This window comes from Anarhichas minor, unplaced genomic scaffold, assembly GCF_050575085.1.
Source record: "Anarhichas minor isolate MPS153535 unplaced genomic scaffold, ASM5057508v1 ptg000003l, whole genome shotgun sequence".
In the NCBI taxonomy this organism is placed as follows: domain Eukaryota; kingdom Metazoa; phylum Chordata; class Actinopteri; order Perciformes; family Anarhichadidae; genus Anarhichas; species Anarhichas minor.
The window spans coordinates 19,509,744-19,527,500 of record NW_027466449.1 but is presented as its reverse complement, the minus strand read 5'-3'; the positions used below and the strand labels follow the sequence as shown (position 1 = coordinate 19,527,500).

The 17,757-nt window shown below is 39.7% G+C and overlaps 2 protein-coding genes and 2 long non-coding RNA genes across 4 annotated transcripts in view; 1 reads left to right on the top strand and 3 right to left on the bottom strand.

Annotated features, from left to right (window-relative positions):
- The window catches only part of LOC142960148 (uncharacterized), a 5,234-nt gene extending 849 nt beyond the window's left edge, over window positions 1–4,385 (bottom strand). Inside the window, exons 1-2 of the long non-coding RNA XR_012956286.1 lie at window positions 870–4,385; window positions 1–398 (exon numbers count right to left, since the gene is read on the bottom strand). The exon at window positions 1–398 is cut by the window's left edge and continues 849 nt beyond it. This is a non-coding gene — a long non-coding RNA (uncharacterized LOC142960148). The remainder of the gene's footprint in view (window positions 399–869) is intronic.
- The window catches only part of usp11 (ubiquitin specific peptidase 11), an 18,601-nt gene extending 9,326 nt beyond the window's left edge, over window positions 1–9,275 (top strand). Inside the window, exons 7-21 of the mRNA XM_076101703.1 lie at window positions 305–404; window positions 917–1,090; window positions 1,559–1,717; window positions 1,821–2,045; window positions 2,163–2,246; window positions 2,529–2,623; window positions 2,706–2,909; window positions 3,193–3,314; window positions 3,448–3,948; window positions 4,423–4,493; window positions 7,022–7,134; window positions 7,222–7,371; window positions 7,442–7,557; window positions 7,655–7,743; window positions 7,897–9,275. Of these exons, the coding sequence (XP_075957818.1) occupies window positions 305–404; window positions 917–1,090; window positions 1,559–1,717; window positions 1,821–2,045; window positions 2,163–2,246; window positions 2,529–2,623; window positions 2,706–2,909; window positions 3,193–3,314; window positions 3,448–3,948; window positions 4,423–4,493; window positions 7,022–7,134; window positions 7,222–7,371; window positions 7,442–7,557; window positions 7,655–7,743; window positions 7,897–8,085 (2,392 nt within the window). The 3' untranslated portion in view covers window positions 8,086–9,275. The remainder of the gene's footprint in view (window positions 1–304; window positions 405–916; window positions 1,091–1,558; window positions 1,718–1,820; window positions 2,046–2,162; window positions 2,247–2,528; window positions 2,624–2,705; window positions 2,910–3,192; window positions 3,315–3,447; window positions 3,949–4,422; window positions 4,494–7,021; window positions 7,135–7,221; window positions 7,372–7,441; window positions 7,558–7,654; window positions 7,744–7,896) is intronic.
- The window catches only part of LOC142960150 (uncharacterized), an 11,085-nt gene extending 1,653 nt beyond the window's left edge, over window positions 1–9,432 (bottom strand). The window contains exons 1-2 of the long non-coding RNA XR_012956288.1: window positions 6,988–9,432; window positions 4,392–4,452 (exon numbers count right to left, since the gene is read on the bottom strand). This is a non-coding gene — a long non-coding RNA (uncharacterized LOC142960150). The remainder of the gene's footprint in view (window positions 1–4,391; window positions 4,453–6,987) is intronic.
- A 195-nt stretch (window positions 9,433–9,627) lies between these two features.
- Window positions 9,628–16,307, bottom strand: LOC142960139 (ER membrane protein complex subunit 3). Its single transcript, XM_076101782.1, has 9 exons — window positions 16,197–16,307; window positions 14,640–14,831; window positions 14,427–14,484; window positions 14,131–14,224; window positions 13,467–13,571; window positions 12,859–12,940; window positions 12,379–12,458; window positions 12,064–12,146; window positions 9,628–10,293 (listed from the first exon to the last, which is right to left on the bottom strand). Exons 2-9 carry the CDS (start codon window positions 14,792–14,794, stop codon window positions 10,165–10,167), a joined length of 786 nt encoding a protein of 261 aa, XP_075957897.1. The 5' UTR covers window positions 14,795–14,831; window positions 16,197–16,307; the 3' UTR covers window positions 9,628–10,164.
- Window positions 16,308–17,757: the final 1,450 nt, after the last annotated feature.

Genomic DNA, 17,757 nt, shown 5'->3' with positions numbered 1-17,757 from the left:
TTAGTTGTTCACACCAATGTGATATGATGAGTAGAGTCCAGACTGTTTGTGTTCAATGTGAAACTAAAAGGGAATTCACTTCTTCAATTCTGCAGACTTTGCTAGAAAACAAAAGAAAAGTTTCTTTAAATTAGAAGACTCATCAATAATTCACAAAGATCAACTGATCTTCATGAAATCTAAACATCTGCTTTTAGTCCACTTCATTTCAATCCTCTTCCTCCTCTTCCTCTTCCTCTTCCTCTTGTGAACGCTCCTTAGAGCTGATCTGAACTCAGTCTCACTCTCTGCTCTGAACCTTCAGGAGGAACTCTGTGGAGGATCAGGACTCATATCGAGGACAACCGGGAGTCTGTGGCCTCACCAACCTGGGAAACACCTGCTTCATGAACTCTGCTCTGCAGGTAACACACACGCACACGCACACACACACACGCACACCATAAGTTCGCCATCTTATTTTTCTGATCCAAGAGTCTTCGTTGGTTTGGTTTAGACACGGGGAGTGAGATTGATTATAAATATGAGGTTAAGCCAATCAGAGGGCGTGTAGGGCGGGTCATTACTTCACCATCGTAGGAAAGGATCAGACCACTCTTGGCTTTTTCACAACCAGTCAACAGGAAGTGACCATATGTGGACTGAGGAGGAGTGACGTAGAGACGCCGTATACGTCTCTGGTAGAGACCTGTCAATCACCGTGTAGCCCCGCCCCTAAAGCATCCCCTGCTTTATGGTCTGTTTGACTCTAAATGGACCATAATGTACTAAATGAACATCATGCTGTATTGAAGAAGACTTGAAACTAGAGATTGAGACCATAAACTCATGTTTACAATGTTTACTGAGGTAATAAATCACGTTTGAACCTCTTCCTCCTAACTCCTCCTCCTCCTCCTCCTCGTCTCCTCTGCAGTGTCTGAGCAACACTCCTCCTCTGACGGAGTACTTCCTGCTGAGCTCCTACCTGGAGGAGCTGAACTTCACCAACCCTCTGGGCATGAAGGGCGAGATCGCCGAGGCCTACGCCGACATCATCAAGCAGATGTGGTCCGGGAGGCATTACTCGGTGGTGCCGCGCGTCTTCAAGGTAACGACGCGAGAAACTGATGAGTCACTGATTACAAACACACGTCAGGGAGGATGACACCCTGAAGCTGTGGAGGTGCGGAGCGGTTTCTGTGCCTCTTTCATCTCGTTAACAGAAAGAAAACACTACAAACACTTCTGGAAGTTAACTCTGAACCCCACAGCCCACCGGAGGACAAACATGCTTTAAACAATCACCAAAACTACAACGTTTATCAGTAACAGGTGGTAACACTTGTAGACACTTGAAACATGTTGATCTATAGGTTATGTTGTTTTTGTCTTGGCTTCTATCATGATGGTTCTGTTTCATAGAGGAGCAGAACTTCATGTTACAGAGAACATGAAGAACACAGAGAGGAACGTGACACTTCAGACTCTGTTAAACTGGAGAACTGACTTGAACGAACGTGTCTCACTATGTTTCCTGTATTTTGTCTCATTGTCTTGTGTTCGTGTGTCGGTGCAGACGAAGGTGGGACACTTTGCGTCTCAGTTTCTGGGTTACCAGCAACACGACAGTCAGGAGCTGCTCTCCTTCCTGCTGGACGGACTGCACGAAGACCTGAACCGGGTCAAGAACAAAGAGTACATCGAGCTGCGGGACGCCGAAGGACGACCAGACCAGGTGAGCCGAGGAACGGCCGACACGCTCGGCTCAGTTTGAATGTGTTCAGACTGACTTCCAGTTGATGGACACGGTATTAAGACTTCCTCTTCCTGTCCCACAGGAAGTGGCCGAGGAGGCGTGGCGGAACCACCGCCGGCGGAACGACTCGGTGATCGTCGACACGTTTCACGGCCTCTTCAAGTCCACGCTCGTCTGTCCCGAGTGCCACAAGGTCTCCGTCACCTTCGACCCCTTCTGCTACCTGAGCGTCCCACTTCCTGTCAGCAAGGAGCGCGTCATGGAGGTCTTCTTTGTGTCTCTGGACCCCTACGCCAAACCTGCACAGGTAACGTCTGTTTCTCTACTGAAAAACTGAGAAAGTGGTGGTGGAGTGTCAGGAAACCTTAAGGATATGAGTATGATATTAATGTGTGTGTGTGTGTGTGTGTGTGTGTGTCTGCAGCATCGTGTCGTGGTTCCTAAAGCAGGAAAGGTTGCTGACCTCTGCTCTGCTCTGTCAGAGATGACCAACTTACCTTCCACACAGGTCAGTGTGTGTGTGTTTCATTTAATATTATTATTTTTACATTTTTTGTATTTATTTTTTGTATTTATTATTTATTTAATATTTTTTGTTTTTTAATATAAATAAAATTTATTTTTATTTATATTAATTCAATTTTTTTCAATTGTATTATTATTTAATTAGGTTAAGAAGAAAACTGAAATATCTACATAAAATTATATCAAAGTCTTTTGTGTGTGTGTGTGTGTGTGTGTGCGTGTGTGTGTGCGTGTGTGTGTGTGTGTGTGTGTGTGTTTGTGTCAGATGGTGGTAGCTGACGTGTTCAACCACCGTTTCTATAAGATCTACAACGCTGATGAATGTCTGAGCTGCATTCTGGACCGAGACGACATCTTTGTGTAAGAAAACCCGCCGCTGCTCACCGCTCCATGAAGACACAGTCGTGTATGAATTTTTTAATTGTGGCCGCGGTGTGTTCAGGTACGAGCTGAGCGTGCTGGAGGAGCAGCAGGAGGAGCAGGTGCTGCTGGCGCTCTACCTGAGGGAGCGCTCCCACTACAGAGACTACGGCTCCGGCAGCAGCTCGTACGGGACGTCTCTGTTCGGACATCCGCTGCTGCTCAGTGTCCCACGAAGCTGCTGCAGCAGAGAGGAGCTCTACAAGCTGTTCCTGCAGAGGCTGACGTGAGAGACACACACACACACACACACATACAGTGGGGCAAAAAAGTATTTAGTCAGCCACCAATTGTGCAAGTTCTCCCACTTAAAAAGATGAGAGATGGTTAGTTGAAGTGTACCTATGATGAAAATTACAGGCCTCTCATCTTTTTAAGTGGGAGAACTTGCACAATTGGTGGCTGACTAAATACTTTTTTGCCCCACTGTACATATATACACACACAGAGTCTGTGGGTTTAACTTTAAACTATATATATTACTACGGTGTATGTGTGTGTGTGCGCAGGCGCTATGTGCGTCCTCCCGATCCCTCTGAGGAGTTGGAGGAAGAGGAAGAGGAGGAAGACGAGGAGGAGGAGGAGGAGGAGGAGGAGCTGTACAAGACCCAGACCAACGGCATCAGTGACGGTATAGTCTGACATTAATCATAATCATAATAATGTTTATTAAAGCAGCGCTGACATCAGTAAACGCATCTCATTGATCTTCATGTTTTTAGTTCCAGCTGCTTCTCTCTGATTGGTTCTGTTCTGTTTTCCAGAGGAGGAGCAGGAGGACGCGGAGAAAGCCGGGCCGTCTCAAACACAACCCTGCTGCGCCGATTCGTCGACAAACAGCCAATCAGACGAGAGCGCTGCCGCCAAGGGCCGCCCCGACGTCAACCACACGCAGCCCTCATTGGACGACACAGAGCCCGAGAACCAGACCGAGAACCAGACCGAGAACCAGACCGAGCCGGTCTGCAGTGCCGGCACCAGCAACGCTGACGCCGGCACCCCCAGCGGGGACTCGAGCGGCACCGCCGACGCAGAGCCACCAGCAGAGCAACCGCATCTGCCGTGCGAGACCACAGAAGAAGAAGAAAAAGAAGAAGACAAGCAGGAGGAGGCGTGTTCTCCGAGCCTGCCGGCCAATGAGCAGCCGGCGAAGAGAAAGGCGTGTCGCAAGAGGAGGAAGAGTCTGTTCACCATCCAGGCGGTGAACTCCAACGGGACGACGGAGAGAGGAACGGGGGAGGGAGGGAGCGCCGTGTCCTTCAGCTGTAGGCCCACACACACACACACACACACACACACACAGACCCTCTTTACATTATTCATGACAACAGTTCCTGGTGCCCTCTTGTTTGTCCTGTAGCCGAGTGAAACACAGAACTACAACATTTTTAAATGAATAACATAATGACGATTAAGACTCTACGCAAAAGACGACGTTTATGACTGATGAACTGATTTCTACAGCTCCTGGCTGTGATAAACGGTGTAGTTTTCCATCCCGTTTTGGGGTTCAGAATTTTAAAAGCAACACTTCTCCTGTTCTGGGTTCATTTGAACAATATTGATGTTTTAAACAACTGAAAAACGAGATGCTCCGTGCAGGAACAGTGAGAAGCTGCTGCTCCAGTTGAACATGTCTGTCAGCTGTAGGTCACAGTACATCTGTATCATTCTGCATCAAACATAGATCAGATGTTTCCACATTCACCGTCTGATTGAAATGTTCCGTCTCTCCTCAGCTCAGCCCTACGTGGCCATCGACTGGGACCCTGAGATGAAGAAGAGATTCTACAATGAGAACGAGGCCGAGGTCAGTGTGAGCGTGTCTTTACATTAAATGGTAAATCTGGTATTTAGCAGATAGCAGCTGCTCAACGGGCTGCAATGTAATCGCTCACCATCAATGTACTATCTTTTTTTTTTTTAAAGTCACAGTACAGCGTGTTATAAAAAGTCACAGTACAGCGTGTTATAAAAAGTCACAGTACAGCGTGTTATAAAAAGTCACAGTATAGCGTGTTATAAAAAGTCACAGTACAGCGTGTTATAAAAAGTCACAGTACAGCGCGTTATAAAAAGTCACAGTACAGCGCGTTATAAAAAGTCACAGTACAGCGTGTTATAAAAAGTCACAGTACAGCGTGTTATAAAAAGTCACAGTACAGCGTGTTATAAAAAGTCACAGTATAGCGTGTTATAAAAAGTCACAGTACAGCGTGTTATAAAAAGTCACAGTACAGCGTGTTCTAAAAAGTCACAGTACAGCGTGTTATAAAAAGTCACAGTACAGCGTGTTATAAAAAGTCACAGTACAGCGTGTTATAAAAAGTCACAGTACAGCGTGTTATAAAAAGTCACAGTACAGCGTGTTATAAAAAGTCACAGTACAGCGTGTTATAAAAAGTCACAGTACAGCGTGTTATAAAAAGTCACAGTACAGCGTGTTATAAAAAGTCACAGTACAGCGTGTTATAAAAAGTCACAGTACAGCGTGTTATAAAAAGTCACAGTACAGCGTGTTCTAAAAAGTCACAGTACAGCGTGTTCTAAAAAGTCACAGTACAGCGTGTTCTAAAAAGTCACAGTACAGCGTGTTCTAAAAAGTCACAGTACAGCGTGTTCTAAAAAGTCACAGTACAGCGTGTTCTAAAAAGTCACAGTACAGCGTGTTATAAAAAGTCACAGTACAGCGTGTTATAAAAAGTCACAGTACAGCGTGTTATAAAAAGTCACAGTACAGCGTGTTATAAAAAGTCACAGTACAGCGTGTTATAAAAAGTCACAGTACAGCGTGTTATAAAAAGTCACAGTACAGCGTGTTATAAAAAGTCACAGTATAGCGTGTTATAAAAAGTCACAGTACAGCGTGTTATAAAAAGTCACAGTACAGCGTGTTATAAAAAGTCACAGTACAGCGTGTTATAAAAAGTCACAGTACAGCGTGTTATAAAAAGTCACAGTACAGCGTGTTATAAAAAGTCACAGTACAGCGTGTTCTAAAAAGTCACAGTACAGCGTGTTATAAAAAGTCACAGTATAGCGTGTTATAAAAAGTCACAGTACAGCGTGTTATAAAAAGTCACAGTACAGCGTGTTATAAAAAGTCACAGTACAGCGTGTTCTAAAAAGTCACAGTACAGCGTGTTCTAAAAAGTCACAGTACAGCGTGTTCTAAAAAGTCACAGTATAGCGTGTTATAAAAAGTCACAGTACAGCGTGTTATAAAAAGTCACAGTACAGCGTGTTATAAAAAGTCACAGTACAGCGTGTTCTAAAAAGTCACAGTACAGCGTGTTCTAAAAAGTCACAGTACAGCGTGTTCTAAAAAGTCACAGTACAGCGTGTTATAAAAAGTCACAGTACAGCGTGTTATAAAAAGTCACAGTACAGCGTGTTATAAAAAGTCACAGTACAGCGTGTTATAAAAAGTCACAGTACAGCGTGTTATAAAAAGTCACAGTACAGCGTGTTATAAAAAGTCACAGTATAGCGTGTTATAAAAAGTCACAGTACAGCGTGTTATAAAAAGTCACAGTACAGCGTGTTATAAAAAGTCACAGTACAGCGTGTTATAAAAAGTCACAGTACAGCGTGTTATAAAAAGTCACAGTACAGCGTGTTATAAAAAGTCACAGTATAGCGTGTTATAAAAAGTCACAGTACAGCGTGTTATAAAAAGTCACAGTACAGCGTGTTATAAAAAGTCACAGTATAGCGTGTTATAAAAAGTCACAGTACAGCGTGTTATAAAAAGTCACAGTATAGCGTGTTATAAAAAGTCACAGTACAGCGTGTTATAAAAAGTCACAGTACAGCGTGTTATAAAAAGTCACAGTACAGCGTGTTATAAAAAGTCACAGTACAGCGTGTTATAAAAAGTCACAGTATAGCGTGTTATAAAAAGTCACAGTACAGCGTGTTATAAAAAGTCACAGTACAGCGTGTTATAAAAAGTCACAGTACAGCGTGTTATAAAAAGTCACAGTACAGCGTGTTATAAAAAGTCACAGTATAGCGTGTTATAAAAAGTCACAGTACAGCGTGTTATAAAAAGTCACAGTACAGCGTGTTATAAAAAGTCACAGTACAGCGTGTTATAAAAAGTCACAGTATAGCGTGTTGTAAAAAGTCACAGTACAGCGTGTTGTAAAAAGTCACAGTATAGCGTGTTGTAAAAAGTCACAGTATAGCGTGTTATAAAAAGTCATAGTATAGTATAGCGTGTCAAAACTTTCCCAAAGTGATGTAGGAGACTTCCCAGCACCTTCCGTGCAGAGAGAACGTGAAGGAAACATCTTCCTCACCTCTGCTTCCTCTCTCCTTCCTCCTGCTCTGTAGAAGTATGTGAAACACGCCAGTATGGAGGTTCCTCAGCAGCAGACCACGGTCCAGCTGCAGGAGTGTATCGAGCTGTTCACCACTGTGGAAACACTGGAGGAGGAGAACCCATGGTAACACACTCTCTCTCACACACACACACACACACTCCCTCTACGTGGTAGAAATGAGACAGGTAACTGATGTGTGTGTGTTTTCAGGTACTGTCCGGTGTGTAAGAAGCACCAGCTGGCCACTAAGAAGCTGGACCTCTGGTCTCTACCGGAGGTTCTCATCATCCACCTCAAGAGGTTCTCCTACACAAAGTTCACCAGAGAGAAGCTGGACAGCATCGTGGACTTCCCCCTCAGGTACACACACACACACACACACACACACACACACACACGATATAATAACAGGTTGTTTGTTGTGTTGCAGAGACCTGGACTTCTCCGGCTGCCTCCTGAGGAAGAGTCTGTCCAATGGGGAGCCTCCGAGCCGCTATGACCTCATCGCCGTGTCCAATCACTACGGAGGGCTCAGAGACGGTCACTGTAGGTCCCTGTGATGACGACTCTATGAGGTCACGTCCTCTTTTCATGTCCTTGTACACTCATGGCCGTGTGTGTGTGTGTGTGTGTGTTCCTGCAGACACCAGCTATGCGTGGAACAAGGACAACGGTCAGTGGTACTACTTTGACGACAGTAAGGTGACGTACGCCAGAGAGGACCAGATCATGGTGAGTGACACAACTTACTTTAATCTGATGTCACTTCAAGTATTTATAACAGAAATGTTTTTGTCATAAATATGAAGCTGGAGGCAACATTAAAGAGCAAAGCGTGGTTCCATCTCCTGCAGTAGAAGCTAAACTCTCTCCGTCGTCCCACAGACCAACGCTGCCTACGTGCTGTTCTACCATCGACAGGACCGGATCAGAACACCCAGCCTGCCCCCCCCCACCAGCAGCCCCGCCTCCTCCTCTACTCAGCCCGCCAACGACATCACTTCCTGTAAGGACGACGACAACGCTGCAGAGCTGGGCGCCGCCTCCTCCTCCGCCTCTATGGAAACGGACTAAATGATCACTTGATTGAGTTGAATGCTTCTTCACAGTAACGGGTTTTCTTTCTCTCCTTCATGAGAACAACGGGATTCTTTTTGTTTTTTAATTATTATTTTCCAACAACACTTGAACTTTCTCTGATTACTTCTTTTCCCTCAAAACGTCGTCGGCTCGTCTTTCATCTGTAAACGATGAAACGTTTGATCCTCAGGTAGTCTGAGCGACGGTTAATCTGCTTTCTACTGATTATCAGCAACAATATTTATGATCAATAATTCATCCAGTGAACTAATTTGATCTTCATCTATTTAAATATGTTTAAATGATGCGTTATTACAACTCGAAAGTAAAGAAAGAAACACAAAGATCAACTTTGTCTTTAGATGAATTCATGGATTTTCAAAATAAAATCTAAATAATTTGCTTTAAAAAGTATTTAGTTCGTTTTTAAAACTTCAGTTTTATAACGCATCGTTTAAACATAATAAAAGATATTTAACAGAAACTAAAATAAAACTCAAGGTTCCATATTTGATATAAAATATTTAAAAGCTATAAACACGAGTTATATATTTATAAATTACAGAAGACGTGTTAACGTAGTTTATTAAAAACAAACATCCAATATTACAAAAAAGTAGAAGCTCTTAAATATTCACATAAATTAGTTTAACCTGAACTTTGTCTGCAGATTAATAACTTTTCCATGTTTTTAGGTGAAAGCACTTCTTTGTATTAAACTCATTGAAGCGGCCCGAGGAGCCGAGTGAAAGGGATTCTGGGTAATCGGTGTGTTTATAGCAGATCATTTAATATTGAACAAAGCTGCCGGGGAAGAGAAGTTAATTCACGTCTTTGTATATTTTGGTTGTTTTTCTGGTATTTATTTTTTTAATGGAAGGAGTTGGGCGGTCACACGACGTCAGTTTGTTTTGAGTTGTTGGTCGACGACGTGTTTATTTTTCATATTTATAGGTGAAGCTTTGAGATGATTTGACGGAGGTTTAGTGTTGAGCGCTCACTGATCCTAGGAGCAGCTCTGTGTACAGTATTTTTGTATTGTAAGAGATGTATTCATATTATTATTGTTGTTGCTGGGCGGAGCTTGGGCTGATTTCTTTCTTTGGTCTTCCTGTCAAATATCAGATGAAAATATTTTATTGTACTTTCAATCTTTTGATATGAATAAAGGACGATTATTATCACGACGAGACCGGAGACGCTTTTTACACTTTTAACTTTGTTTAGTTTCTGTAGGTCTGAGGTTTAAGGTTAAAAAAGTTAAATATGATTTTATAGTTCTTCATATTCATCTTTAAGCTCTGCTGTTTACTGACTATGATCAAGAGGCTCATTTGACTTTATGCTGCTTCACTCTGATGTGGATGAATAATATCTTTAATAACAAACACGGTTAACATCTGGTCTTAAATATTCATATTAGTCGTGCTTTTCTTTTTTACAGAATGAGCCTCAAAACCAAAATACAAGTTGCGGTCTCTTTTCTTCCGAGGTGTCAGTGAAGGCATCGCGGTTCAGAGACGAGAGGAGTCGGTCGGTTGTGACGTAACGTTTATTTAAAGTGGAGAAAAGTTCACTCTGTTTCTGTCCCGTCGTCGTCTAAAAAGAGAAACGTCTTCCTGAGAGGATCCGTCTGGTTCACGAGGTTCTGGAACATTCTGGTTAGAACCATTCTAGAACAACTAGAGAACCGGTGGCCTGGAACCCCGAATACACAAAAACAGCAAATATCTAATTGGAAACTCGGTACAAAGTTAACTTAACGTACATTAAAAACAATAATGTATAAGAACCTCTTAATGACACTAGAGAGTGATCAGCAGGTCCATTTAATGCTTACTTACTACTTACTGTCGGAATGTTTAATAAAAACTGTCTGCGTCCTAATTTATCGACAATCAAAAGTGAGCAACAAGTCTAATTATTATTATAATTATTATTAATCTGAACATCTGAAGGCAAAACTCAGAGCAGTTACACTTCTTAAGGCCGACGAACAAAAGAAAAGGCAGAAAGTGAATAATGTTTGTGTACGCTGGGTTCCAGAACCTTTCACAGAGGCCCCGGTTCCTCCTAGAACATGGTGGACTTGATGTCCTGGCTGAAGAAGGTCCCAAAGTTCAGGTCTCTGGACATCAGGTCCTCCTCCACGTTCTCCAGAGCCCACTTGTGCTCCACGATCTCCAGCGCCTCCCACTCGCTCTGACACACAAACGTTTAGTACAAGTCAGTTCCATTCGGGTCAACATGAGGTTCATTATATTTATGTATATAAACACACAAGTATAATATGTATTATTAGAGATCATTAGAGGGTTTTGTTGTTCTGTGAACATTATGTTTTCATACGATATAAACAGCTGAGCTTTTAGGACCGAATGTCTTTTTATATTATTGTCTTTAAAATATTGTAAAACTAGAATCACCGTCTCGTGATCGTTTACCTTCAGAAACCTAATGTGTTCATCAGTGAGTCATCAGGTGAACCTCTGATCCTCAAATGTTTCTAAAGTATCGCTTCATGGAATAAAACTTCATGCATCAAACTACACCCGGGATTAAATGAAGACGTGAGGGATTAAATGAAGACGTGAGGGATTAAATGAAGAGGGATTAAATGTAGACGTGAGGGATTAAATGTAGACGTGAGGGATTAAATGAAGACGTGAGGGATTAAATGAAGACGTGACGGATTAAATGAAGAGGGATTAAATGTAGACGTGAGGGATTAAATGAAGAGGGATTAAATGAAGACGTGACGGATTAAATGAAGACGTGAGGGATTAAATGAAGACGTGAGGGATTAAATGAAGACGTGAGGGATTAAATGAAGAGGGATTAAATGTAGACGTGAGGGATTAAATGTAGACGTGAGGGATTAAATGAAGAGGGATTAAATGAAGACGTGACGGATTAAATGAAGAGGGATTAAATGTAGACGTGAGGGATTAAATGAAGACGTGAGGGATTAAATGAAGAGGGATTAAATGTAGACGTGAGGGATTAAATGAAGACGTGAGGGATTAAATGAAGACGTGAGGGATTAAATGAAGACGTGAGGGATTAAATGTAGACGTGAGGGATTAAATGTAGACGTGACGGATTAAATGAAGACGTGAGGGATTAAATGTAGACGTGACGGATTAAATGAAGAGGGATTAAATGTAGACGTGAGGGATTAAATGTAGACGTGAGGGATTAAATGTAGACGTGAGGGATTAAATGAAGACGTGAGGGATTAAATGAAGAGGGATTAAATGTAGACGTGAGGGATTAAATGAAGACGTGAGGGATTAAATGTAGACGTGAGGGATTAAATGAAGACGTGAGGGATTAAATGAAGAAATGAGGGATTAAATGAAGACGTGAGGGATTAAATGAAGAGGGATTAAATGTAGACGTGAGGGATTAAATGAAGACGTGAGGGATTAAATGAAGACGTGAGGGATTAAATGAAGACGTGAGGGATTAAATGAAGACGTGAGGGATTAAATGAAGACGTGAGGGATTAAATTAGGAGGTTTTTGGGGACTAAAGGTCTCGTGAGTAGAATCTGGAGCCTCTAGTGGTGAAACTTCTTGGGTTTGTCCGTTCTGGGCTCCTGTAGAAAAATGATGACTCATGCTAAACTAACAAACACACAACGGTTGTTATTTTCAGGCGATTCTACACTAAAGAAAAGAAACTTATTAATATGATATATCACTAAATGTTTCTGCAATGCCAACAGAAATTAATCGAAGCCGAATATTGATGGCTAGAAACATGAATTTTGGAAATGATTGCATTGATGTTTTGTCAGTAAATACTGACTTTACTTCTTTAAAAACACTCTGTGGAGTTATTGGAAATGTTTGAATCACTGACATCAGAAACAATCCTGCTGAAATCTAACTCTATAAATAGTTTAATATGAATAATATCTTTGTTCTTGAACATATGAACCGTGGATTCTTTGTGTTTCTGTCTCACCTTAAAAGCCTTGTTGGGGTCGGGGGGCATCGCCATGGCAGCGCCCGTCATCTGGTCCTGCATGACCCGTGATTGGTCGGCAGCTTTGAACCAAAAAAAACTTTATTTACACATTTACAGAAATTATTATTTTAATATATAATATTAATATTATATATATATATATATTATTAATCACATGTTTCTCTTGGTTGTATGTCTTCTAGAAGAATTGATGTTATTAGTTTAGAAGTGATGATTATTACTAAAAACCTACGAATACGTTGAAATAAGGAAACGTTCTTTATTAGTTGAATAAGAAGAAGAAGAACTCACCGTTGTCTTGTCCCAGGATGAGGCTGTACATGCTCCTCAGACCAAACACATTCAGGAAATACCACGACGCTGAACTCACCCTGAAGGATCAACAGATATGAAACATTAAATAAAGAAACAGGACATTAAGAAATAAACAAACATGTACAAACTCACCCCGTTATGAAATAATCAGGATCATTTTAATGCTTATTTAACCTTTTTCATTTTGTATTTCAACGTCACAGTGACACTTTTTATCACATCTTTATTAATCACAGACAGTGACGTGAATATTAATCATATATAATAATAAAGTGCGTCTGTATTAGTTCATATGATGGTTTTGGGTCTCTGCTAAACAATAAACAGCTAATTAATAACTTCTTGTTGAGGTTAAACATATTTAATAATAGAAATAAAACACTGCTCTGTTATTTATGCAGTTATTATTGTCGTGTTGTGTTCATGGTCCGGTGGGACGTTACAGTGTTTCTTTACCAGGAGGCGTCCAGTGACAGCAGGTCGATTCCTCGCTGCAACATCGGCTTGAACCTCAGAGTCAGAGGGAACGGGACCTTAGCTGCACGACGACAACAAACACCATGTAAACAACCAGAAAACAACCAGTTAAACAGCCAGTAAACAGCCAGTAAACAACCAGTAAACAACCAGTAAACAAACAGTAAACAAACAGTAAACAACCAGTAAACAGCCAGTAAACAACCAGTAAACAACCAGTAAACAACCAGTAAACAACCAGCAAGCAACCAGTAAACAACCAGTAAACAACCAGCAAGCAAACAAACAGCAAACAAACAGCAAACAAACACGACGATCAAATGAAGATTTTTAACTTTATAAAGTGTCTAAAAGCAAATTGTCCTTCTTTGTTTAATCGTCAGACAAATAAATAGAGTTGTTATCACGTGATCAAGTTACAGAGATTCAGAATGATGGACCAAACGCCGCCACCACCTGCAGATCATAACTTATCATTTTCATCACTACAGTGAGAATAAACTGAGCTTCACACAGCAGCGATGCCCCCTAGTGGACCACATCAACATGACCACTGTACGGTGGTGTTAATGTGTTCATGAACTCACTTATGACGAATCCAGAGAACGCCCAGTTGATCCATCCACCAATCACAATCATGGGCAGCACGTTGGTGAGGTTTCCCTTCATCATGTCAGTCAGCATGCTGGTGTCTGTTCAACGTCAACCATCACAGTGTAAATAAAGGTTTAACGTCAACCATCACAGTGTAAATAAAGGTTTATTTCTAGTCTCTGATCTCTGATCATGTTTCATTGTAAACAACCAACAAGTGTTTAAACCAACAGGAGGAGAGCTAGTAACGTTAGCAGCACCGCTAACGGCTAACCAACAGGAGGAGAGCTAGTAACGTTAGCAGCACCGCTAACGGCTAACCAACAGGAGGAGAGCTAGTAACGTTAGCAGCACCGCTAACGGCTAACCAACGGAGGTTCACTTCAGTTACATTATGATGCCTTCAGGTTCTGCTCAGTGAACATGAGTACTGGCTGAAGGTACATTATAACGTTATCATGATGCGTTTCTAAAATGTAGTTTTGGTGATAAACTTGAATAAATCCAGTAGTTTGAAGGAGATGTTTATCTAACACGAGCTCTAAGAACATTATTATACATCAGTAAAGATAATAATGAAGAGATTTATTCATCAATAAAGACACAATCTTTTATTTCCTAATCTTTTGAACTGTGTGTTTTAACAGACTAACTCACCTGTCATGGGGTTCTTGGGGACGACCTTCCTCTTGACCTTCTTGAAGAAGCCGGTCTCTGCGTCGTTGAAGTAATGTTTCCTCATCGCGAACGACTGAACATGAAAACATGAAGACACACAACAGATCAACTCTCTTTACTGTATATACAGACACACGTCTGCTGGAGTCCTGCAGGGTTTAATATAAATGTCTATGATACATATTATATATATATATATATATATATATATATATATATATATATATATATATATATATAAATAATATGATCGTAATATGATCGTGGTCTCTCACCTGTCGGGGGATGTACTTTCCGTTCTCTCGGAGGATGCGGCTGCGTAGGAGAACCTGACTGAAGAGAAACAACAACACGACCTCAGATTAGTTCAGAACCAGATCGTTCTGCAGCATCACTACAACAGTGACGACACGTCTACATGAACTCATTAGTCTGAATATATCATCTTCAGATGAAAACATCTTCAGAGCCACTGGACGTCGTCTCACCTGTCAGAGACCTGCTCCAGGTCGACCTTCTTGTCGCTGTGCAGCAGCTGGGTGACGTAGTGACGGATGATCCCCACGAAGAAGGTGATGAAGACGATGGGCAGCACCACCCACATCCGAATGCTGGAGTCCAGCAGGAGCTCTGGGTCGGCCATTGCTCTCTGTTCAACCAGCCAGCCGGAGGAAGTCGCTCTGGAAGAGGAAAAGAACTGTGTTTACATACTTCACCCTCTGAACTCCACAAATACAGATTATTGGAGCCAGAATCTCTAAACACATGGTGTGTTCAAGGACTTAAATAATGATATTTACGATATAATGCAGTACTAGAGTAGTACTATACTACTAACACTGAATATTATACAGAGTATCTAAATTTGGCTCCACACTGAAAAACAACATTAAACTGCCCTTAAATGTTTTAAAAAGTGATGAAAACAGAATAACATGCTTTATAATAATATTAATGTAAAAAGGTTTATTCTGCATTAGAAGTACTTTTACTTTTTATACTTAAAGTAGATTTTACTAATTGTACTTTTGTAAAGATTTGTTTTATGAAAAAAATGAATGATGCTCAATTTATTTATATTAATGATAGTAAACCTATAATAAAAAAGCCTAAAAATAATAATAAAATAAATAAAAACACTATATATTAATAAAATTATTTTAAGAAATAGAATGATGATTTAATAATGGAAGATAAATACAAACAGTGAATTACACTTTTGTACTTTTATTCAAAAATAAATGATGCTCAATTAATTTTCATATACGAGATATTAATATTATCAAACCTAGTAATAAAAGTAACATTTAAAAATAATAATAAATTCAATAAAAACACATAAAATAGCTAGATAAAATAAAATAAAAAAATAAAAAATGTTTTAAATAAATACAATGAATTAATTATAATCATGGAAGAGAAATACAACCAGTTGATTTTACTGGTTTACATTTTGAAACCAGGACTTTTAATTTAATTGAGTATTGTTAGACTGCAGTATTTCTACTTTTACTTCAGAGTACTGAGTACTTCTTACACAACTGCAAATAAACGTAACGTTACTCTTCCTTAAGAGACAGTTAAAGTTAATAATCAACAGTTACACGATGTTATATCTGTGCAGATGTAACGTTAAACACTGAGACTCAGTGACACATTAACAGACCTGTTGTAACGGCTAACGGCTAACAGCTAACGGCTAACTAAACAAAACAACCAGACATTACTGAAGCTACCGTCGTTGCCTTTAACGGAACAAACTGAAGCTAAGCTAGCTAGCTAGCTCGCTACTGACACCTGCGCACTCCTTACTAACCACCAGCCAGCTAACAGCTATCGTTAGCATCAGACGCCGTTTCTCCGTAGAGAAAGTTAGCTAAGCTAAAGACTCGGTTAGCGTACCGGTCACTCTTTAACCTTTCAATTACCGGATCTACAAACCGTTTGTCTCGGTGTCAGTTTGTTTTTTAAAATCGTTAACGGACACATTTGTTGCTGATAATATCTCGAATTAATTTATATGTTTAAAATCAACGTTAACTCACCACATTTAGGAACTTTTGCTGCTGCAACAGACACGTTCCGCAGTGTTTCGAAAACTCGACGAAGCACTTCCGGTACGACCGGAAACACTGAACATGTGATTCGTAGCGTTAAAGAAATAAAATAAAATAATAATTATATAAAATTAATTTTGCAAAATTTTTGTATGCAAAAAATGCAGTGGTTTATCGTCACAAATACGCATAGATACATACAAAAATAAAATATAGTGAGTGAATAAAAACATCAAGTATTAAGATAATTTACTTATTAGTACTAATACCACACTGTAAAAATACGTCATTACTATTACATGCCCTGCTTTCGAAAAAAATACTTAAAGGTAATACCAACTAAATGAAGTTAAAGTAAAAGTATTTATTAATCAGTTCAACTTTTTACTATTATTCACCATTTACCTCTGAGAAGTAGTGGAGGAGCAGTATAAAGTGTCATATAATCGTAATACTGAAGTACAAGTACCCCAAATGCGTACATAAGTACACTAGTTGTGAAGATGGACTGTTTCATATCATACAATCATCTCACCTTTTAAATTTAGGGGCCCTAAAGAGTCTCTAATGGGGTTCGGATGGTTTCAGGTGTGAAACAGTGACACCTGCTGGTCTCCTGAGGAACTGACTGTGATGACTGCAGAAGCAGAATATTATGCTGAATTCATATTTTAATAGAAATAAACATCTTCCAAAAATTCTACAGAATTAGAAAGAGAATAAGACGCGCAGCATAAAAATAAAAGTGTGACAAACAACTTTGGTTTGTTTTGTTTTTCCTGGAAGAAATGAAAAAACAAAAAACATCTCCTCCCAAATAAGAAAAAAAGGTGTATTTCTAATTTTTAAAACCTATTTTTACAGACTGGATTTTCTGTGATGTCGTCGCTTTACTGCTTTATTTTATTTATTTATTATTTATTTATTTTTATATATATATTTATTTATTATTATTTTTATTTTATTTATTTTATTCATTTTATTCATTTTATTCATTTTATTCATTTTATTCATTTTATTCATTTTATTCATTTTATTCATTTTATTCATTTAATTTATTTAATTTATTTAATTTATTTTAATCATATATATATATATTTGTTTCCGTTTCATCTGTTGTACTGTTTTAGGTTCAACTCTGTGTTGTCTTCCTTTGTTGGACCTCAATGAGCTCTCTGTTGTTTTATTGCCTCTCTTCTGTCAAAGCACTTTTTAAACTTTGTTTTTAAAGGTGCAATATATAATAAAGTTATTATTATTATTATTATTGTATCGTGAGCGCTGCTAGGTATTTTTTTGTCATATCAACTGATTATTATAGAAAACATTTTCTCTGCCAGTTTACAGCAGAGACTCATAAACATTTATGCAGAATTAATCCCGTGTGCAGATACTCTCCTTTTTTATTTATTTTTTACCACAAATACAAGACGAGATGTGCAACAACTACCGCTCTGCATGGAAATAATGTCACACACCGTCTGTGTTGTGTGTCTCGTTTATTTTGTGTGATGTTTTATGTTGAACATATTATGAAAATGTCACAACA

Excerpts from the sequence above, each read along its gene's own strand:
- LOC142960139 (XM_076101782.1), bottom strand. The coding sequence starts at position 14,794 with ATGGCCGACCCAGAGCTCCTGCTGGACTCCAGCATTCGGATGTGGGTG. Across the intron at positions 13,572-14,130 it reads CCCCAAGAACCCCATGACAG|ACACCAGCATGCTGACTGAC; the intron begins GTGAGTTAGTCT and ends GACGTTGAACAG. Across the intron at positions 12,941-13,466 it reads GTTCTCTGGATTCGTCATAA|CTAAGGTCCCGTTCCCTCTG; the intron begins GTGAGTTCATGA and ends GTCGTCGTGCAG.